Source organism: Ornithorhynchus anatinus, chromosome 9 (genome assembly GCF_004115215.2).
Source record: "Ornithorhynchus anatinus isolate Pmale09 chromosome 9, mOrnAna1.pri.v4, whole genome shotgun sequence".
In the NCBI taxonomy this organism is placed as follows: Eukaryota; Metazoa; Chordata; class Mammalia; order Monotremata; family Ornithorhynchidae; genus Ornithorhynchus; species Ornithorhynchus anatinus.
The window spans coordinates 38,621,404-38,644,572 of record NC_041736.1 but is presented as its reverse complement, the minus strand read 5'-3'; the positions used below and the strand labels follow the sequence as shown (position 1 = coordinate 38,644,572).

Genomic DNA, 23,169 nt, shown 5'->3' with positions numbered 1-23,169 from the left:
ACAAATTACTACCACATATTGCCAAAACCTGAAAAATAATTGTCAAAGAGGTAGGAATTAGCTGCTTTCAGAAAACCTCATTATCTGGGTTTAAAACTTAAAGAAATCAAGTAAATGGTAATGCCCACTATGGCAATAACGGGGAAGCAGCGTGGCTCAGTGGAAAGAGCCTGGGCTTCGGAGACCGCGGTCATGGGTTCGACTCCGGGCTCTGCCACTGAACGTCAACGTTGGTATTTGTTAAGCGCTTACTATGTGCCGAGCACTGTTCTGAGCACTGGGGTAGACACAGGGGAATCGGGTTGTCCCACGAGGGGCTCGCAGTCTTAATCCCCATTTTACAGATGAGGTAAGTGAGGCCCAGAGAAGTGAAGTGACTTGCCCACAGTCACACAGCTGACAAGTGGCCGAGCGGGGATTTGAACCCGTGACCTCTGACTCCAAAGCCCGGGCTCTTTCCACTGAGCCACGCTGCTTCACTTGTCAGCTGTGTGACTGTGGGCAAGTCACTTCACTTCTCTGTGCCTCAGTGACCTCGTCTGTAAAATGGGGATTAACTGTGAGCCTCACGTGGGACAACCTGATGACCCTGGATCTACCCCAGCGCTTAGTGCAGTGCTCTGCACCTAGTAAGCGCTTAACAAATACCGACATTCTTATTAAGAAGCTTGGGGACGGTAATTTTCCTGGAATTTCAGCCGCTTGCTTCTGTCCATTCTTAATTGTGCGTGAAGCAAGATGGTGTAGTAGAAAGAGCACAGGCCTGTGAGTCAGGAGGTCATGGGTTCTAATCCCAGCTGGGCCACTTGCCTGCTGGGTGACCTTGGGTGAGTCACTTCACTTCGCTGGGCCTCAGTTTCCTCATCTGTAAAATGGGGATTGAGACTGTGAGCCCCATGTGGGGCAGGGACTGTCCCAACCGATTTGTTTGTATCCAACCCTGCTCTTAGCACAGTGCCTGGCACAAAGTAAGAGCTTAACAAATACCATGATTATTATTCGAGGAGCAGCACGGTGTAGCGGAGAGAGCACGGGCCTAGGAGTCAGGAGGTCATGGGTTCTAATCCTGCGTTCTCGGTGCCTCAGTTCCCTCATCTGTAAAATGGGGGTTAAGACTGTGAGCCCCACGTGGAACAAGCTGATTACCCTGTATCTACCCTAGTGTTTAGAACAGTGTTCGGCACCTAGTGAGCGCTTAACAAATACCAACATTGTTATTATTATTTTTAATCCCAGCTCTGCAGCTTGTCTGCGGGGTGACCTTGGGTGAGTCACTTCCCTTCTCTGGGCCTCAGTGACCTCATCTGTCAAATGGGGATTAAGACTGGGAGCCCCACGTGGGACAAACTGATTACCCTTTATCTCCCCCAGCCCTTAGAACAGTGCTCGGCACCTAGTAAGCGCTTAACAAATACCAACATTGTTATTATTATTTTTAATCCCAGCTCTGCAGCTTCTCTGCGGGGCGACCTTGGGTGAGTCACTTCCCTTCTCTGGGCCTCAGTGACCTCATCTGTCAAATGGGGATTGAGGCTGGGAGCCCCACTTGGGACAGGGACTGTGTCCAATCCCATTTGCTTGTGTCCACCCCAGCGCTCAGCACAGTGCCCGGCACATAGTAAGCGCTTAACAACGAAAGCATAACAGAGCGCTTGACAAAGAAGCAGCGCGGTTCAGTGGCAAGAGCGCGGGGTTGGGAGTCAGAGGTCATGGGTTCGAATCCCGGCTCCGCCGCTTGTCAGCTGGGTGACCTTGGGCAAGTCACTTCACTTCTCTGGGCCTCAGTGACCTCATCTGTAAGATGGGGATGAAGACTGGGAGCCCCACGTGGGACCACCTGATTCCCCCGTGTCTACCCCGGTGCTTAGAACAGTGTTTGGCACAGAGTAGGTGTTTAGAGAAGCAGCGTGGCTCAGTGGCAAAAGCCCGGGCTTAGGAGTCAGAGGTCATGGGTTCGAATCCCGGCTCCGCCGCTTGTCAGCTGGGTGACCTTGGGCAAGTCACTTCCCTTCTCTGGGCCTCAGTGACCTCATCTGTCAAAGGGGGATGAAGACTGGGAGCCTCAGGTGGGACCACCCGATGACCCTGGATCTCCCCCAGCGCTTACAACAGTGCTCTGCACCCGGTAAGCGCTTAACAAATACCAATATTATCATCATTATTATTAATATTATCAACAAATACCAACATTTTCTTTTTTTTTAACAAAGAGCACCGTTATCATTAGAAACGCGCAGAACGAATTTTCACGTTTTCTTTAGCGGAGGGCACGGTGCGTCCCTGTTTTTACTAAATCCGGGCCCCCTGCAGCCTTCCCCGCGTCCCCCCCCCCCCATGAAATCAGTTTCCCTTAAAAATGGGGCGCCTGCCCCTTTAAGAGGTCGAATTCACGTGGCCCCACTGTTGTGCGTTCTCAGCTGAGAGAGGGCGGGGGCCGGGTCGGGCGTCGCGATTGGCCGAGCTCTCCGGGCGGGGGCCGCGTCGGGCGTCGCGATTGGCCGGGCTCGGTGGGGAGGGGGCCGGGTCGGGCGTCCTGATTGGCCGAGCTCCGCCGGGGGCGGGGCCTCGCGGGAGGGCGGGCCCGGGCGGGTGACGTCACGGGGGGCGGGGCCGTCTCGGGCCGGGGGCGGAGGGGGCGGAGGGGGCGGAGGGGCGGGGCCTCCCTTCGGGGGCGGGGCCCTCCGGGTGACGTCACGGGCGAGCGCCGACCCTCCCGCGGGGCGAAGGGGCGGGGCCCGGCCGGCGAGGTCTCGGCCGGGATTGGGCCGTGGCCGCGTGACGTCACGGAGGGGGGCGGGGCGGGGCGGGTGATCGACGGGCGTCGGGGGCCCCGCCGCCCAGGCGCCTCAGCTGGGGGAGCCGCGGCCCCGCTCGTCCGCCTCGCCCTGCAGCCTCGGCCGCGGTAAGGCCGGCGGGAGAGCGGGGGGGCGCGGGAGGGCGCGGGGAAGGGGAAGGGGAAGGGGAAGGGGAAGGGGAAGGGGCTCCCAACCTCTCCTCTTTGTGCGGCGGCCTCCCTCCCCTCCCCTCCCCTCCCCTCCCCTCCCCTCCCCTCCCCCCGCCCCCCGGGACCCTTCTGTCCCCCCGCAGCCCCACTTGTCGCCTCCCTCCTCTTCCTCCCCCCACCCTCTTGTCCCCCCTCTTCTTCCTCCCCCTTTCCCCCCTTCTTCCTCCCTTTCCCACCCTCCTCTTCCTCCCCCACCGTCTTCTTCCTCCTCCTTCTCCCCCCTTTCTTCCCCCCTTTTCTTCCTCTCCCCCTCCCCCCTTCTTCCTCCCCCTTTCCCCCCTTCTTCCTCCCTTTCCCACCCTCCTCTTCCTCCCTTTCCCACCCTCTTCTTCCTCCGCCTTCTCCCCTCCTTTCTCCCCCCCCCTTCTTCCTCTCCCCCATCCTCTTCTTCCCCCTCTCCCCCCTTCTCCCCCCTTCCCCCTCTCCCCCCTTCTCCCCCCTTCCCCCTCTTCTTCCTCTCCCCCTCCCCCTTCTTCCTCTCTCCTCCACCCTCTTCTTCCTCCCCCTCCCACCTCCCACCTCCTTCTTCCTCCCCTTCCTCCTGCTTCTTCCCCTTCCTCCTCCTGCTTCTTCCCCCTTCCTCCTCTTCTTCCTCCCCCTCACCCCCTTCTTCCTCCCCCCTTCCCTCTTTCTTCCCTCCCCCTTCTCCCCTCCCCCCCTTCTTGCTCCTTCCCCCTTCTTCCTCCCCCTCCCCCCCATCTGGCTCCCCTTCTTCCTCCCCGCCCCCCCCCCCAGCCAAAGAACCACCTCAGCCGCCTCAGTTTCCCCTCCCAACATCAACAAGCTCGGGCCTTGCCCCCTTCTGCTGCCTCCGACCCCAACGGCGTCCACTCTACTCCCCCGCCACCCCCGGCCCAACCTCGTCCTCACCGCCCTCCCCTGCCTCAGCTCCCCCTTTTTCATTCCTCCCCTCGGCACTGTGCTCATTTCTATCTATTATTTATCACCCGATTTATTTTCTCTAATAGGTGCACCTCCCCTTGATTCTGTTTATCTCGATGATCTTGTTTTTGTTTTATTCTCTTTTCCTCTGCCATTTGTCTCCCCCGTTTAGACTGTGGGCCCGTCCTTGGGCAGGGATGTCTCTCTCTGTTGCCAAATTGTAATAATAATAATGATGATGATGGTATTTGTTAAGCGCTTACTATGTGCCGAGCACTGTTCTAAGCGCAGGAGTGGATACAAGGTCATCAGGTGGTCCCACGTGAGGCTCACAGTGTCCATCCCCATTTTACAGATGAGGTTCACCGAGGCACCGAGAGTGAAGCGACTGGCCCCGGGTCACCCAGCTGATAGGTGGCGGAGCCGGGATTAGAACCCAGGACCTCTGACTCCTGAGCCCGGGCTCTTTCCACGGAGTGCCCCTCGCACATCCTATCTTGCGGGACGCGAACCCGTCGGCCGATTGATCGATTGGCATCCCCGGTGATCGATTGGCATCCCCAATCAGCCCCTTTCTTCGGGTTGCGGCAAACGTCAGTCCCTCAGTCCCACTTTCCAAGGGTCGGGAAGGTGCGACGTCGTCCGGGAACCGCCGTTGCCCACTAATACCGTGATTTGTCGCTTGAATTCCGTAGGAAGCCCCCCCCCCTTCCTGGCGGGTCATCTTCTCCAGCTCTTCCCTATCTTCGTCTTTTCAGGGCCAGCTGGACCCGTTGTCGATCGGATCGCTCTCCTTTTCCCCCTGAAAAAGACAGGAGACGAAGCTCCGTGCCTGTCGTCTGCCTTGCCACGTCGGGGTATATTGGGGAGGTGAGTCGTGTCACTCATTCAGTTCGATCGTATTTATTGAGCGCTCGCTATGGGCAGAGCACTGTACTCCTAATGCGGGGCCGTGAAAAAGCTTGAGGCTGCCTCCTACCTGGGCCTAAACTTTCCTGCCCGACTCAGCCCAGCCCCGCACCTCTGTTTGAGCGCTTACTATGTGCAAAGCACCGTACTCTCAAAGTGGGGAAGTGAAAAAGCTCAAAGCTGCCTCTCAGTCGGGCCCAAACTTTCCTGCCCGACTCAGCCCAGCCCCGCACCACTGTTTGAGCGCTCACTGTGTGCAAAGCACTGTACTCCTAATGTGGGGAAGTGCAAAAGCTTGAGGCTGCGTCCTCGCCGGGCCTAAACTTTCCACGCTCGCTGTGTGCGAAGCACTGTACTCCTAATGTGGGGAAGTGCAAAAGCTTGAGGCTGCGTCCTAGCCGGGCCTAAACTTTCCGCGCTCACTGTGTGCAAAGCACTTTACTCCTAATGTGGGCAAGTGACAAAGTTTGAGGCTGCGTCCTAGCCGGGCCTAAACTTTTGGCGTTCACTGTGTGCAAAGCACTGTACTCTTAATGTGGGGAAGTGCAAAAGCTTGAGGCTGCGTCCTAGCCGGGCTTAAACTTTCCGCACTATGTGCAAAGCACTGTACTCCTAATGTGGGAAAGTGAAAAAGCTTGAGGCTGGCCCCTAGCCGGGCCTAAACTTTCCGCGCTCACTGTGTGCAAAGCACTGTACTCCTAATGTGGGGAAGTGCAAAAGCTTGAGGCTGCGTCCTCGCCGGGCCCAAACTATCCACGCTCACTGGGTGCAAAGCACTTTACTCCTAATGGGGGGAAATGACAAAGCTTGAGGCTGCATCCTAGCCGGGCCTAAACTTTCCGCACTTACTGTGTGCAAAGCACTGAACTCCTGATGTGGGGAAGTGCAAAAGCTTGAGGCCGCGTCCTGGCCGGGCCTAAACTTTGGGCGCTCACTGTGTGCAAAGCACTGAACTCTTAATGTGGGGAAGTGCAAAAGCTTGAGGTGGCCTCCCAGCCAGGCCTAAACTTCCCTGCCTGACTCAGCCCAGCCTCTTAGGTCTGTTGTGTCTCTTGCTCGGGTCAGCTGTTTCCGGCTTGTGTGTTATTGTGCTGCAAGTCGGGCGAGGCGCCAGTCCTGAGCCGCTGGGCGTTTTCTGATTGGCTCTCCCCCCTCCCCCCCCCCCCAGTCACGTGACGCCGAATCAGCTGTTGCCTAGGTCCCTTTGGAGGCGCGCAGGCGCGCCAGCCTGGGCCGAGCCGCGGGGCGCGCAGGCGCGGAGGGGAGGGGGGGGGCCCGGAGGGGAGGGAGAGGGCGGTGTGCGCAGGCGCGGAGGGGAGGGAGGGGGCGAAGGGGAGGGAGAGAGGGAGGTGCGCGCATGCGCGGAAGGGAGGGGGCGAAGGAGCGGGAGATGGCGGTGTGCGCATGCGCGGAGAGGGGGGGGGAAAGCGGGCAGTGCGCGCATGAGGGGAGGGAGAGGGCAGTGCGCGCATGAGGGGAGGGAGGGGGCAGTGCGCGCATGCGCGAAGGGGAGGGGGCGGAGGGGAGGAAGAAGGCAGTGGGCGCATGCGCGGAGGGGAGGGGCGGAGGGGAGGGAGAGGGCTGCGCGCGCATGCGTCGGGGGTTCACTGCAGTGAATGGCCGGGCTTAATGCTGCGGCCCTGTCCCTTAACGAGGCCTTAATAATAATAATAATAATAGTAATGGTATTTGTCAAGCGCTTGCCATGTGCCATGCACTGTTCTAAGCGCTGGGGTAGATAGAAGGTCATCAGGTTGTCCCATGTGGGGCTCACAGCCATTCACTCATTCAGTAGTATTTATTGAGCGCTTACTATGTGCAGAGCACTGGACTAAGCGCTTGGAGTGGACCATTCGGCAACAGATTCATTCATGCAGTAGTATTTACTGAGCAATTACTAGGTGCAGAGCACTGGACTAAGCGCTTGGAATGGACCATTCCGCAACAGATTCATTCAGTAGTATTTCTTGAGCAATTACTAGGTGCAGAGCACTGGACTAAGCGCTTGGAATGGACCATTCCGCAACAGATCCCTGCCCGGAGATGGGCTCACAGTCTCAACGGGGGAGACAGCAAAGCAAAACAGAAGAAAACAAAACAACGTCATCAAGAAGAGTAGCATTATAGAGATACACACATCATGAACAAAATAAATAGGGTGATAAATAATATATGGAAATATGCACGGTGCTGAGGGGAGGGGAAGCACTGTCCTAAGCGCTGCGGGGGGGATACAAGGTCATCAGGTTGTCCCACATGGGGCTCACAATCGTCATGATAATAATATTGGTATTTGTTAAGCGCTTACTCTGTGCAGAGCACTGTTCTAAGCGCGGGGGTAGATACAGGGTCATCAGGTTGTTCCACCTGAGGCTCACAGTTAATCCCCGTTTTACAGATGAGGTAAATGAGGCACCGAGAAGTGAAGCGACATGCCCCCGGTCACACGCTGACAAGTGGCAGAATCGGGATTCGAGTCCATGACCTCTGACTCCCAAACCCGGGCTCTTTCCACTGAGCCAAGCTGCTTCTCAATGAATTATATTCATTCATAAGGAATAATTATGGCATTGGATAAGGCCTTACTGCGTGCCAGGCAGCGTACTAAGCGCCAGGGGTTGATAACAAGCAAATCGGGTTGGCCACAGCCCCTGCCCCAGGTGGAGCCCCCAGCCTCAATCCCCATTTTATAGATGAGGCCCAGAGAAGTGAAGTAATAATGTTGGTATTTAAGTGCTTACTATGCGCAGAGCACTGTTCCAAGCACTCGGGTAGATACAGGATAATCAGGTTGTCCCACATGAGGCTCACAGTCTTCATCCCCATTTTACAGATGAGGTAACCGAGGCCCAGAGAAGTGAAGTGACTTGCCCGCAGTCACACAGCTGACAAGTGGCGGCGCCGGGAGTCGAACCCATGACCTATGACTCCCAAGCCCGGGCTCTTTCCACTGAGCCACGCTGCTTCTCTAAGTGACTTGCTCAGGGTCACACGGCAGACAGGTGGCGGAGCCGGCATTAGAACCCGTGCCCTGCCGGCTCCCGGGCCCGTGCTCTGTCCACTGAGCCGTGCTGTAATATTTTCCAAGTATTTGGCTTCCCTCGGGTTTCTGTTAGTATGGAAGCCCGTCCGATTAGACTGTAAGCCCGTCTAAGCGCAGGGACTGTATCTGTTACCGATCTGTCCATTCCAAGCGCTTAGTACAGTGCTCTGCACATAGTAAGCGCTCAATAAATACTATCGAATGAATGGTGGAAGCAGGGTGGTATGGTGGAACTAGTCTGCGAGTCAAGGAGACCTGGATCTAGACTCAAGACCCCCCCTAGACTATAAACTCATTGTGGGCAGGGAATGTAAGCGTTTAGTACAGTGCTCTGCCCATAGTAAGCACTCAAATACGATTGAAGTGGCTCAGTGGAAAGAGCACAGGCTTGGGAGCCAGAGGTCGTGGGTTCTAATCCCGGCTCCGCCACTTATCAGCTGTGTGACTTTGGGCAAGTCACTTCTCTGGACTTCAGTTCCCTCATCTTTCAAACGGGGTTTATTCATTCATTCAATAGTATTTATTGAGCGCTTACTAGGTGCAGAGCACTGTACTAAGCGCTTGGAATGGACAAATCGGTAACAGAGACAGTCCCTGCCCTTCGACGGGCTCACAGTCTAAGCGGGGGAGATGGACAGACAAGAACAGTGGCAATAAATAGAATCAAGACTGTGAGCCCCACGTGGGACAACCTGATCACCTTGTATCCCCCCAGCGCTTAGGACAGTGCTTTGCATAATAAGTGCTTAACAAATACCGTTATTATTATTATTTATAGTTGTAGTGTTCTCTACCAAGCACTTAGGTCAGTGCTTTGCACTCAGTAAATGCTACTGAAATGAATGGACTTTCTAGACTGTAAGCCTGGTGTGGGCAGGGATTGTCTCTCTTTATTGCTGAATTGTACTTTCCAGGTGCTTAGTACAGTGCTCTGCACACAGTAAGCGCTCAATAAGTACCTTTTGAATGAATAAATGAAGTAAGCGCTTAATAAATAGGAATGAATGAATGGGTTCCAGTCTCTCAATCGCCCTTAGTCTATGTGACCTCTTGACAAATCAATTAATCTCTTTTAGTTTCCTCATCTGGAATCAGTCAATCAATGGCTCAGTGGAAAGAGGCTGGGCTCCGGAGTCAGAGGTCATGGGTTCGACTCCCGGCTCTGCCGCTCGTCGGCTGTGTGACTGTGGGCGAGTCACTTCACTTCTCTGTGCCTCAGTGACCTCATCTGGAAAATGGGGATTAACCGTGAGCCTCACGTGGGACAACCTGATTGCCTGTATCCACCCCAGCGCTTAGAACGGTGCTCGGCACGTAGTAAGCGCTTAACAAATACCAACATTATTAATAGTATTTAAGTGCTGACCGAATGCAGAACACTGTGCTAAGCTCTTGGGAGAGTAGAGTACGATAGAGTCAGAAGACATCTTCCCTGTCCCCTTCCAGTCTAGAGGGGAAGTGAGAAAAAGAAAAGGAAACTATTACCTGTTGCTCCCTACCTTACAGGGATGTTGAGGGGGGAAATGAGAACCTGAATTTACAAAGCACTTATACCCTTCAGTCCTATTTATTGAGCGTTCAGTGTGTGCAAAGCGCTGTCCTAAGTGCTTGGAAAGTGCAATACGGCAATAAAGAGAGACAATCCCTGCCCACAACGGCCTTATATTCTACCTAATACCTCCTGTGTGCCGTAGGCACTGAGGAAGACGCGCACGAGTATTGTAAGGAGAAGCAACCTGGCCTAGTGGAAAGAGCACAGGCCCGGGAGTCCGAAGGACCTGGGTTCTAATTCTGACTCCGCCACGTGGCTGCTGTGTGACCTCGGGCAAGTCACGTCGCTTCTCTGGGCCTCCGTTATCCCGTCTCTAAAATGGGGTTTAAGACTGGAGGCCTCATGTAGCTACCCCAGCGCTTAGTACAGTGGCGGGCACATAACAAGCACTTAACAAATACCAATTTTTTAAAAGCTGAGGGGGAGAGGATTTGCAAGGCCCTAAATGAGATCCGAATTTGTTGCCCAGGTAATAATAATAATAATGTTGGTATTTGTTAAGCGCTTACTACGTGCAGAGCACTGTTCTAAGCGCTGGGGTAGATACAGGGGAATGAGGTTGTCCCCCGTGAGGCTCCCAGTCTTCACCCCCATTTTACAGATGAGGGAACTGAGGCCCAGAGAAGTGAAGTGCCTTGCCCACAGTCACCCAGCTGACAAGTTGCAGAGCCGGGATTCGAACCCATGACCTCTGACTCCCAAGCCCGGGCTGCTTCTCTAGCGGATGAACCGTTAACTGGGATGTTCTAAATCCGAAGCTGCAAAACCATCGAACCTGAATGGGACGATCTTTCCTTTTGCAGTTATTTTCCACTCTTTATCAGAGGGCAAAGATTGTGCTACTTCATAGTTTAACTTCCGTGAAGTTTCTTAGGCCAAAAGGTGCTTCTGGGAGATTACAAATCATAATTGCCCCGCTGACTCACTGAATTGCATCGTTAGCTCATGTTCTAGTGTTGAGTAATGTGGGTGTGTGCTAGATGATATTGGTGCAATATTGAAATGTGGGGAAATTTATAAATTCTTCAAAAGAGGCTGTACTGCTCTGGGGAGGTGAAAATACCTGTCGATCGCCTTTGGAAGTTTTTACAAATTGGAGTGTGGTTACTGCAGCTAATTTAAGGTAACCACATTTGAATTGGTGACATTGCAAATATCGGGGACATTAACCAACACTAGAGCGTGAATGAGTTTCTGTCCTGAAATGAGTAGTTTTTTTGTTTGTTTTTCATTGGCCCGATAATCTTCTCTCTGGAGTAGTCTCACTTTTCTTATTCTTGTTCCCTTCCTTTATTTCTGTGCCCAAGACTCTCGATTATCAAGGACTTGTGTGCCAACTCCAGAAAGAGAATCGGCCCTCAGATTGTAAATGCTTCTTGCTTTTCGTAGAGGCCGTCAACCGTGTGTTAGTAATTAGAAATATCTGAGAACAGATATGTCCAGAGCACTATTCCATCATTTACACCGAATAGTTTTGGGGTATTTTTCTCAGAGTAGGTGAAGCATGGGTCTTTAGGAAATGCCGTACCATTACCACAAATGACATTTTCTAAAAGGCCTTTTATTAACATTCCTTTTATCGCCTCCTTAAGAGTCACAAACGTGACGCTTGTCTGTGAAATTCAGACTCACTGGCGGTTTTCCTACCGGTTCCCTTCACCCGTGTGGGTAAAATTGAAGTTCGGCTATTAGTCTTCCAAAATAGAGGCAGTGTGGTCTAGCGGAGAGAGCGCAGGCCTGGGAGTCAGAAGGACCTGGGTTCTAATCTTCTAATCCCAGATCCACCACTTGTCGGCTCTGTGACCTCGGGCAAGTCACTTCTCTGTGCCTCAGTGACCTCATCTGTAGAATGGGGATTAGCAATAATAACGTCGGTAGTTGTTAAGCGCTCACTATGTGCCGAGCACTGTTCTAAGCGCTGTCCCACGTGAGGCTCACAGGTAATCCCCATTTTACAGATGAGGTCACTGAGGCACAGAGAAGTCAAGTGACTTGCTTAAAGACTGTGAGCCCCGTATGGGACATGGACCGTGTCCGATCTGATTAGCTTATATCCACCCCAGTGCTTAGTACAGTGCCTGGCACGTAGTAAATACTGAACAAATACCATAAAAAAAAAAAAGGAGCCCCCAAAAAAAAAGGAGCCAAAAAAAAAGGAGCCAACGCGGCTGCTTGTGTGTTTACAGGCAGCGTCCCTACAGACTCATCCCTATCTTCCTTCCCCCAGACTCCCAGAAGCTTCCAAGATCCCGCACCGCCTCATAGGAATGTTAACGTGAGTCATCGCCCGAACGCATCCACATTTGAATAATTAGCAATATAGCACTCTCTAATTGAGCTAATGGAGGTGAGCAATTTCAGGTAATCCACAGACTCATCTGTTCCTCTGAGGAAAAGAGGGCATCTCTGCTCTAAAGCCTGGCCCACTGGCAAGAGCCTTGAGAGTCAAGAGACCTGGGTTCTAATCCCAGCTCCTCCACTTGGCTGCCGTGTGACCTTAGGCAAAGGACTTAACTTCTCTGGCCCTCGGTTTCCTCATCTGCGGAATTAGGATTAAATAGCTCTTCTCCTTCCTATCTAGACTGTGAGCCTCATGTGGGACAGGGACTGGGTCCAGTCCTTTTATCTTTTAGCTAGCAAAGTGCTCAGTACGGTGCTTGGCACGTAATAATAATGTCGGTATTTGTTAAGCGCTTACTATGTGCAGAGCACTGTTCTAAGCGCTGGGGGAGATACAGGGTCATCAGGCGGTCCCACGTGAGGCTCACAGTTAAACCCCATTTTACAGATGAGGTAACCGAGTACCAGAGAAGCGAACTGGTCGGGAGTCAGGAGTCGAACCCGTGACCTCTGACTCCGAAGCCCCGGCTCTTTCCACTGAGCCACGCTGCTTCCCCGTAACATTGGTAGAACAAATCCCAACATTATTATAATAATAATAATAATGAGGGTGGTGCTTGCTGAGCACTTACTATGTGCTAGGCACTCTTCTAAGCACTGGGGTAGATACAAGATAAAAGGGTTGGACCCAGTCCCTGTCCCATGTAGGGCTCCCAATCTTAATCCTCATTTTACACATGAGGTAACAGGCCCAGAGAGGCTAAGCGACTTGCCCAGGGTCACACAGCAGACAAGTGGCGGAGCCGGGATTAGAACCCAGGTCCCTGCTCTTTCCACCAGACCGCACCGCTTCTCATATGCGTGGCTCAGCGGAAAGAGCCCGGGCTTGGGAGTCGGAGGTCATGGGTTCGACTCCCGGCTCTGCCCCTTGTCAGCTGTGTGACCGTGGGCGGGTCACTTCACTTCTCTGGGCCTCAGGGCCCTCATCTGTAAAATGGGGATTAACTGTGAGCCTCCCGTGGGACGACCTGATTACCCTGTATCAACTCCAGCGCTTAGAACAGTGCTCTGCACCTAGTAAGCGCTTAACAAATCCCAACATTATTATTATTATTAACTCAATTAGTAGGGAGGCAGCGTAGTAGAGTGGAAGGAGCAGGGTCTGGGGGGTCAAAGGGCTTGGGGTCTAATCTAATCAGAGGAGCAGCGTGGCTCAGTGGAAAGAGCCCGGGCTTGGGAGTCAGAGGTCATGGGTTCGAATCCCGGCTCTGCCATCTGTCAGCTGTGTGACTGTGGGCAAGTCACTTCACTTCTCTGGGCCTCAGTTCCCTCATCTGTAAAATGGGGATGAAGACTGTGAGCCTCACGTGGGACAACCTGATGACCCTGTATCTACCCCAGCGCTTAGAACGGTGCTCTGCACATAGTAAGCGCTTACCAAATACCAACATTAATCGTGCCTCCACCACTTGCCTGCTGAGTGACCTTGGGCCAGTCCTTTATCATCTCTGAGCCTCAGTGTCCTCCTCTCCAAAACGGAGATGAAGCATCCGTTTCTCTCCCTGACTTTGAGCCCGACGCGGACAGGGACTCTTTCTAATCTGGTTCTCTTCTACCCGAGGCTCAGCGTAGTGTCTGGCCCATTGAAAGTTCTTAAGAAATGCCATTATCGGTGTTATTGTCGGAGGTGGAAGGTGGAGGTGGAAGCAGCGTGGCTCAGTGGAAAGAGCACGGGCTTTGGAGTCAGGGCTCATGAGTTCAAATCCCAGCTCTGCCACTTGTCCGCTGTGTGACTGTGGGCAAGTCACTTAACTTCTCTGTGCCTCAGTTCCCTCATCTGTAAAATGGGGATTAAGACTGTGAGCCCCACGTGGGACAACCTGATTCCCCTATGTCTACCCCAGCGTTTAGAACAGTCCATGGCACATAGTAAGCGCTTAACAAATACCAACATTATTATTAGGTGACAGCTGTCGTGAAAACTGGACCCAGAGAGCTAGATTCATCATCCCATGCGGGCCGCTGGCACACAGTGCCGCTTGATGATGTCACGTGCCCGCCTCGGAGAAGTACACCACGTTCCCCTGGAAGTACAGTGATTATCCTGGTTTTCCACCGGAAAACCTCCTTCCCCCCCATTCGTTCTAAAACTCCTTCTGCTTTCTGTCCTCCCGCCGGCCCAAGGTCCCTGCAGCGAAAGGCAGCAGGGGATCGCGGCAGAGGGAGCTGGGCTTTTAGAATACAAAACGCCGCGCTTCCATCCGGTGCCGTAACCGTACAACTCGGGTAACGGTTCGGGTGAAAAGCAGACGGCCGACGGCCACCTCGCTCGCAGGACCGTACGGGGCCAAGGGTTTGCCGTTAAACTGGGCATCGTCGCACCTGACCGGGATGAAGCAGCCGAAGTTCACCCCCCCCCCCCCCCCACGACTGGTGCCAACGGCCTATTTTTCTAAAAAGTCGGGGACAGAGAAGGGTTGTGCGTCCCGGCTACTTTCGGTTGTCAGAGTTGACGGGGGCCGGACCCGGAAACCTCAGCGCCTGGCAGGAATTGGGCCGGGCGGGATGACCCTGGTGAGGACTGAGTTGGGTGGACCTGGAAAATCTGGCCTGGCAGGCTTCTACTCTCAACCTCTAAAAGCAGTTTAAGCAACATGGATTTTTCCCGGCGGCTTTTTTTAAATTGCCCTTAAGCACTTCCTACGTGCCGGCCACTGAACTGAGCGCCGGGGTAAGGAGCTAAATCAGGCTGGACACAGCCTGTCCCACAAGAGGCTCGCAGTCTTAGTCCCCAGCTTACAGATGAGGTCACTGAGGCACGGCAAAGGCAGACAAGTGGGGGAGCCGGATTAGAACGCGGATCTTTCTGACTCCCGGGCCCATGTTCTCGCTACAAGGCCGTGCTGCTTCTCACGCGGCTGACCCGGAACCCCGATTCTGGTGCAGCCGTTGGGGAAATCCATAGAGTATCCGGGCCCTGTTTGGATTTACGAGGGCCAGACTGGAAAGTGAAGTTGGAGAGGAAGGATTTAGAGGATTTTCTTCAGAATGTGTTACAACTCTCTGTTCAGTGACTCCCCTCCAGGGTCAGACATAGACCATTTGAAATCAAGTTCATGAATTATCACTGCTCTATACAAGCTCCCACTTTGAAAGATTGTTCTGCCGGGTCGGGAAGCACCGTGGCTCAGTGGAAAGAGCCCGGGCTTGGGAGTCAGAGATCATGGGTTCGAATCCCGGCTCTGCCGCTCGTCAGCTATGTCACCGTGGGCAAGTCACGTAACTTCTCGGTGCCTCAGTTCCCTCATCTGTCAAATGGGGATTAAGACTGTGAGCCTCACGTGGGACAACCTGATTACCCTGGATCTACCCCAGCGCCTAGAACGGTGCTCTGCACATAGTAAGCGCTTAATAAATACCAACGTTATTATTATTACAGTTATAAACTGTAAGTATTGCTGGCGATTATACAGGAAAAATCATTTGCACCTATTTTCTTGGTTTTTGTAGTGTGCCCATATTGAATATCATTTACTTGAGATTTTTGACATCATGGCTCAGTGTAACATAAAATCTACCAGGGTAAGTTTGAGGAAAGTTGGAATTAAGACTTAGCAGAAACTCAGCTGACTCTCTTGCCCCCATGAAGGCTGAATGGTAAAACTTCTTTCAAGAAAAAACAACAACTCCACCGACTCTCTTGCCCTCACGAAGGCTGAATGGCAAAACTTCTTTCAAGAAAAAACAAAAACTCAACCGACTCTCTTGCCCTCACGAAGGCTGAACGGTAAAACTTCTTTCAAGAAAAAACAATTTACTTGTGCTGCTCTTCACTGGGACCCAAACTCCATCTAGTGGATCACAGCTAAACCTGACAAGTAAAGGACCAGGGTGGCTCTGCAGGGGCTGTTTAATTACAATGAATAACTTTCGGAGGGCAAAGGGAGAAAATAACCGTGAAATGCATCATTTAATGGCCCTTTGGCAGGATAGTAAGCCGTGATTTTACTTGGAACACTCCTGGAGGATGTGCAGCGGAAAGAAAATGGTGTTTCTGTTTTCAGAGAGCATTACTGGTATGCACACGTCGGTACTTTTATTGCTATTACTAAAAGGAAAATGTCCAAAATATGGCTCTCCAGCATCACACAGAACATTACACATTTTACTTTTTCAAAAACTGAGTGATTTTGGTGGATTATTGTATGGGAGGGACAAGAGAAATCCCAGGAGAGGGAGAACAAAACTCAGTACGGTGCTGTGCCCACAGTAGGCGCTGAAGTGTGGTCCCATGCGTAAGAAGAAATGGTATTTTTTTAAGTATTCAGTATGTGTCAAGCACTGTTCTAAACGCTGGGGTAGATACAGGTTTTTCAGGCAGACGCAGCCCCTGTCCCACATGGGGCTCACAGTCTGAGTAGGAGAGAGAAGAAGTATTGAATCCCCATTTTACACATGAGAGAATTGAGGCACAGAGGAGTGAAGTCACGTAATAATAATACTGTTGGTATCCGTTAAGCGCTTACCATGTGCAGAGCACTGTTCTAAGCATTGGGGTAGATACAGGGTGATCAGGTCGTCCCAAGTGCGACGCACAGTCTTCATCTCCATTTTGCAGATGAGGTAACAGAGGCACCGAGAAGTGAAGTAACTTGCCCACAGTCACTGACAAGTGGCAGAGCCGGGATTCGAACCCATGACCCCTGACTCCCAAGCCCATGCTCTCTCCACTGAGCCACGCTGCTTCTCGAGCCACAGGAGTGGCGGAGCCGGGATTAGAACCCAGGCCCTCAGACTCCCAGCCCGGCACTCTTTCACCTGGGCCACGCTGCTTCTCGAACATTCAGACTGAGAGAAGCTTCATTCAGCCGAAGAGGGGGGAGAGTTGCCTGCCATTGCACTGCCCAGTGGGGCCTAGTGGAAAGAGCCCGGGCCTGGGAGTCAGAGGACCTGGGTTCTAATCCCGGCTCCACCACTTCTCTGCTGTGTGACCCTGGGCAAGTCACTTAGCTTCTCTGTGCCTCAGTTACCTCATCTGTAAAATGGAGATTAAGACTGTGAGCCCCATGGGGGCGGCGTGGACTGAGTCCAACCTGTTTATCTTTTATCTACCCCAGCTCTTAGGACAATGCGAAATACTATAAATAAAGAAAAAAAACTGCTTGTTTAGTTGACTGCGCCTTTTCCCTTTTCTTATAGGTTCTAAGATCCTGTAAGTTGTTAGCCCCTTTAACACAGACTTTGACACATTCTTCAGGCTCGGGTACATTTATGACACTTTATAAATAGCGATGTTGAACATGAGCAATATAACTCAAAGTTCTCTACGTATATTTTTGATCTTTTTTTCCATAGTGAATTACATAATTGGAACCAGGAAAAGTACTTTTGCAGAACCGTTTTAGGAGTCATGATTTGCGGGGAAGTGGAGGAAACGGAACAGAGATGGGTTAGGGATACTGCTCACTGGTTAGCCATCAGCAGTGGGGAAAAATAATGAACAGTAGCAGAAGGTTTGAGTCTCGTTATTGGGATGAGGCTAGGGCGAAGTGAGAGGTAGGGAAAAGGCGTAACCTATTAATCCTTCATGCTAACACAACCTGAGGGATAATTAGCATCTCCCTAAATTTAGTGAAACTTGAAATACTTGGAGTACTGTTCTTCTTATCAAAACCTCTAAAAATTGACCTTGTTTAACAATGGAAAACCTCGTTTCAGTATTCATTAAATTAAACGTGGGACACTTCTCAAAAAAAGATTGGTGTAACCAATGTGTAGTTTTCGTTTGTACTCAAAAAAAAACCAAAACGCCACTGATGGTGAAGCTTGCCTGTGGCTGTGATGGTGGTTGAGAGCGAAATCTACAATCGTCAACTCCATGTACACACAGATACTATCTTGTTGCGTTTTTTTAAGTTGCACATTTTTCATCCTGAGATCCGACTTAATCGTTTAATATGTTCCCAGAGAACTGACACACAGCATAGTCCCCTACAAATGTGTCCCTTTGACTTCATTATGTGAGGTGTGCCTATATAGAGACTGCTAGTTCCCAGATGACTAAATCAGACTAAATTAACTTATTTTAATTCAAGGTACAGTTAAAGGAAATGATAGAGGAAATTAACAAATGTCTGGCAGCCTCCCTAATTGTCAACAGGAGGAGGGAAATGATGGTAAGCAAATTCACCTTTCCATGATGGTTTCTCCCCGCAGACAAGTCACCAGGCCTTCTTCACAGGACTTCTTTTTTTTAAAATGGTATTTAAGCACTTACTATGTGCCAGCACTGTGCTAAGCCTTGGGACACAGCTAATCAAGTGGGACACAGTCCATGTCCCACATAGGCTCATCGTCTTAATCCCCATTTTTTAGATGAGGTAACCGAGGCCCGAAGAGGTTGAGTGACTTTTCCGAGGTCACTCACCGGACGAGTGGTGGAGTCGGGATTAGAACCCAGATCCTTCTGACTCCAGGCCTGTGTTCTAGCCGCTAGGCCAAACTGCTTCTTCTCTTAAGGTCTTCTTTTGAGAAACAGCCTTGATAAGAGTTTCACTTTTCAGGATTTAAATGAAACAGCATTACGGCATATTGCTCTGTTGGGGCCTTGAGTCTAGAACGTAAGTTTTTATTTTGATGAAGATGGTCAGAGTTGTAAGCCATTGTGGAATTTCCTTCCCTGAATTTGTGACTTGGGGAACTAGGGGACATGTCTAACAACTCTGTTATATTGTATTCTCTGATTGTATAATATGTACTCAGTAAATGCATTAATACTGTTGATCAGAACGAGGTTTCAGTCAGTCAGTGGTATTTATTGTGTGCTTACTAGGCGCTAAGCACTTGAGAAGGTACAATACAATAGAGTTGGTAGATTTGATCCCTGCCCTCAGGGAGCTGACAGTCCACAAGTTTCTTTTAAAAGTAAAATCAGGACAATGCAGACTATTTGGGCAGAGTGACTTGCTTCACCCTTTGGTAGCAAATGTGAACTGTTTTGTCCTTTACTCTGCCTCCACTTCCCTAAAGGAGACTCGCTTGCAAAACACTGCGACCAGAGCCACTTTCAGCATATTAAATCACCTCCTGCTATTTACAAATGAGTGATCTATCCTGTTTTCTGGTCTTTATGTACGGGGAGCCTATTCTCACTGGTATCTTGGGTGTTTTTACAACTTGAGAGACTAATGGCATCCTTAAAGTAAATAAAATGCCTTTCATGTTGGTATGTTACATCAAAATCCTAGGTTAGAGCTCTGAACAACTTGAGAGACTAATGGTATCCTTAAATTAAATAAAATGCCTTCCATGTTGGTATGTTACATCAAAATCCTAGGTTAGAGCTCTGAAGGTCCGTATATTCGATCTCAATATTTATTAAACTCTCCCTCTTCTCTTTTTTTTACCCCTCTTTTGTCCTTAGTTCTTTTAGAGCTTGAATTAAGCAACACTCCAAAATGGGTAGAATTTTTCTCGATCACATTGGCGGCACTCGCCTGTTTTCCTGTGCAAACTGTGACACGATCCTGACCAACCGATCGGAACTCATCTCCACACGTTTTACTGGAGCCACCGGGAGAGCTTTTCTCTTTAACAAGGTTGGTAAGAAGAAATGCTGTGAAGTCTTGCTTCCTTCAACTTGTGGGAAAACTGGGTTAAAGAGAAGAAATCTTACCTGTGTGTATGTGTGTGTGTGAGAGAGAGAGAGAGAGACAAAGAAATTGCTTCATTTGAAGCAGTAGTCTTATTCTTATTCAAATTCCTCTAGAAGCTTGTCATTTTCTTCAGTAGCTGGAATTAAAATCAAGTTCTAATGGGAAGATCTTGGGCCTGGGAGTCAGATGGCCTGTGCTCTAATTCCAGCCCCATCACTTGCCTGCTGCGAGACCTTGGTCAAGTCACTTATCTTCTCTAGACCTCAGTTTTCTCACCAGTAAAATGAGGGTTAAATACCTGTTTTTCCCTCCTGCTCAGACTGTGAGCCCTATATGGGCTTAGTGCTTAACGAACACTCCAAATATTATTATTTAGAAAGCCTCACTCAACCTCTGAACAAGCCATTTGGAACTGAAAATGCCATGACCTAAATCCAGGTTTTTCATTATATATTCTTTTATTTCATTTAATTTTGTTTTCCTGGTATCCATTAAGCACTTAGCACGCGCCAGGTACCGTATTAAGCCCCGAGGTAGATACAGGTTAATCAGGTTGGACACAGTCTGTGTCCCAGTGGGGCCCACAGTCTTAATCCCCATTTTGCAGATGAGGCAACTGAGGCACAGAGACTCCCAGACCTGTGCTGTATCCACGAGGCCATGCTTACTGGAACTAGTTATTTTAATACAATTAATTACGTTCTCACCTGTAGTCCTTCAGTAAAAAACTTAAAGAGTAAAGTGGTGATGCTTGAGTAAGGCGTGAGAACTATAATTGTCCTTCGTATCTGAAGACATTTTATTTGGGCCTCGTGTTGTGCCTGGTTAGAATTGAGGGATTTGTCTGTCTTTCTGTCTGAAACGCTCCCTAAAGTCATCATAAACCCCAGGCCCACTTGAAATTTTTTCAAATACTTTAGTGGCCGGAGCTCACCCCGATTGCGCTCTCCTGCATTTTGGAGTCTTTTGCAATTAATGGTGGGTACCCAGATTTTCCGGGAGAGAACTCCGAAGACAACCCGGGATGGGCTTTCATCCTACCCTGTCCGCGTTTCTTGGATTTGACAAGTGACTCCCGTCCCGGCTCTTTCTTTCTGTGATTTTCCTCAGGTAGTGAACCTGCAGTACAGTGAAGTTCAGGACCGGGTTATGCTCACCGGCCGCCACATGGTTCGAGACGTGAGCTGCAAAAACTGCAATAGCAAACTAGGTTGGATCTATGAGTTTGCCACCGAAGACAGCCAGCGTTATAAAGAGGGCCGCGTGATCCTGGAACGGGCCCTGGTTCGAGAGAGCGAGGGCTTTGAGGAGCACGTGCCGTCCGATAATTCTTGAAGAGAAAGAGACTGTCATCTCCTCCCAGGTTTCCTTCACTGAATCAGAGAAAAAAATTCTACTTACATACACTGTCACCTTAGCATCCGATTCTGGTACACGAACTGTGAAACAGAGGTTGTGAGGATTTGATGGAACCTTTCTCTTTTTTTTTTTATTTTATATTTTCCATCCCCCACCTGTGTATAGCAAGAATACTATGCAGATGTCATTACCTCTTTCCCTCTTCTACTTACATCTTGAAATCCAATAGTGAATCTGCTTGCTATACAGTGGGCTGAAGGGAAAAAAGCTAGGATTTGAGAGCAAAACTTTTTTTTTCCCCGCATAAACTTGGAAGGGTGGTTTTGAAACTTCTTTTGGGGGGGGGGGGGCTTAATTTAAAAAAACTTTTTAAGTGATAACTTTCCCTGATTTTGCTAGCTTAGAGTAAGGGATCTGAATTTGTGACCAGCGCTAAAAGGTTCAGTGTTAGTATGGCTTGTGCTCGCCATTGTGCCATATTCTTGTTGGGGTTGAACAGTAGCAAAGAGCCCACTCTTCCTTGTCAGTTTTGGCCCGAAGATGTCATCATTCCCAGTTACGTCTCCACACGATCGGTGTCGATTGGAAACGTTTTTAGGATGGGGCAGAACTACTTGGTTGTCTTTTAATTTTTTTCCTGTAACTTAAGCATAGAAGTAATATAAAATAAAGTAATCGGTGTACATTTCTGGTCCTGTGTTGCTTTAACAGTCAAAAAATTGTGATGGGGATTTGCTAAGTAATTATTGCAGCAACAAAGGTATTTTTCTCTTCATCTTTTATGTTAAACGTGCCAAGAATGAGGTTACTGAAAATGTTGTGATTAAATTTGTTTTGAAACCCATGATGCTCTAGTCAAAAAACAATCCAAGAGGAAACTGGCATCACTTGTTCCTGCAGAAAGGATGTAATTTGCATCTGTTTAAAAAAGAAGGGGAAGACAGATTTAAACACCCTGTCTTCGAGCACGGCTACATTTAGTAGATTTTGCCACATCCCCGTTTCTGCTGTGCGTTCTCCCTCTGGCAGGACTTTCCAACCTGTGCTTCGGCTAGCGGTGCAGACCCAGCCGATCCATTTATTAGAAACGAATTATTCCCCTGGGAAAATCAACTGTTTTAAATCAGAACTTCATGTGATATCGAGACGCTGGTGGTATTTATCGAGCACTCGTGTGTAGAGCATTGCTTTGGAGAGTACACTACAATAGAGTTTTACTGAAGGTCTTGATACTGGGGACCAGATTTGCATTAATCCACAGCTGCTGTCTTACACATTCCAAAAAGCTCATGTTTTTGCCCCTGGCTCCATAAAGGTAGACTGTCTTGTCAATAGTCAAAAAATCCATTGAATCCCTGGTGTATCTGCATAGAATAAAGACAGACCTTGTGCCTGTCCAAACCTCTAATGGTCTTTAACTGGTCTGAATGAGCTTTGTTGTGGGCAGGGACCTGTCTATCAACTTTGTTGTAGTGTATTCTCCCAAACACCCAATACAGTGTTTTGCACACCGTAAATGCTCAATAAATAAGAGCGATTGATTGACCTGCAGGGCAGAGCCCGGTGGATTTGAGCTCCTGGTTGGGTACTTCTGTCTCCCCTTAGGATAAGGGCAGTATTGTTACTGTTCGAATTGGGACTTCTTTTCCTCGCGTCTCCATTGACACATTTTGGAAATATTTAAAACCCATTCGTTACCACATGGGTCTCTTGCAAACTTAAAATCAGAGTGGCATGTTTCAGCTGCAGCATTGTAAACTTTTGCTAGTAGAATGTAATAAAGTAATATGCTTAGCCCTATGTTGATACCTTCCTGCTACCTTGTTTGCCCGGCCTTTAATATGCCGCTGTACCATTTTGTCCTGATAAAGTCCGTTGCAACCTATAAACCTATGCTCTGTTGGTTTCTGAGTTTTAGCTTGATTACGGTACTTTTCATTTTAGGGAATTTGACTTCCCTACTGTATGCCCAGGAGATGAGGTTAGGGACAAATAAATGGCTTAATCAAGCAACATCTTGTCGAAAATTACATCAAGGAAAGGCCCCTCTTCAATATACTTTTTACAGAGCTTCCATTAGCAGAAGGCAACGCTCTTAAGCCCTCATTAGAATATTTCTCTTGCATATTGTGATCGTCTTGCAGAAGAATACAGGAAATGGTATTTCTCCGCAGTGAAATTCCGTAAGCAAAATACCGGCCTTTTTGCAAGAGAAGAAACGGATTTGGGGTTCACACAGATCATGGCCACTGATGCCAAATTCAGGAAATTGGGAGATTCTGCCCAACCGAAATCCAGACCCGAATCCACACCCATCAGCCCCTCCTTGGAAGTTTGTGGTTTTAATCACAATCAATGATATTTTGGTGTTTACTGTGTGCAGAGCACTGTCCTAAGCACTTGGGAGAGCACAGTACGGAGTTGG

The 23,169-nt window shown here is 50.0% G+C and overlaps 1 protein-coding gene across 14 annotated transcripts in view; it reads left to right on the top strand.

Annotated features, from left to right (window-relative positions):
- YPEL5 (yippee like 5) overlaps positions 1–22,633 on the top strand; it is a 35,302-nt gene extending 12,669 nt beyond the window's left edge. Inside the window, exons 1-6 of one of the 14 annotated variants that reach the window (XM_029071914.2) lie at positions 2,805–2,902; positions 4,645–4,756; positions 11,618–11,665; positions 17,826–17,906; positions 19,154–19,328; positions 20,496–22,633. In XM_029071914.2, coding sequence (XP_028927747.1) covers positions 19,188–19,328; positions 20,496–20,720 — 366 coding nt within the window. In that variant the 5' untranslated portion in view covers positions 2,805–2,902; positions 4,645–4,756; positions 11,618–11,665; positions 17,826–17,906; positions 19,154–19,187 and the 3' untranslated portion in view covers positions 20,721–22,633. Of the gene's footprint in view, positions 1–2,804; positions 2,903–4,644; positions 4,757–11,613; positions 11,666–11,713; positions 11,738–15,240; positions 15,313–15,536; positions 15,807–16,929; positions 16,994–17,825; positions 17,907–19,153; positions 19,329–20,495 lie in introns of those variants that run through there. The other 13 variants (XM_039913018.1, XM_029071921.1, XM_029071913.1 and 10 more) reach the window with 13 other exon arrangements.
- The last annotated feature ends 536 nt before the right edge of the window (positions 22,634–23,169 follow it).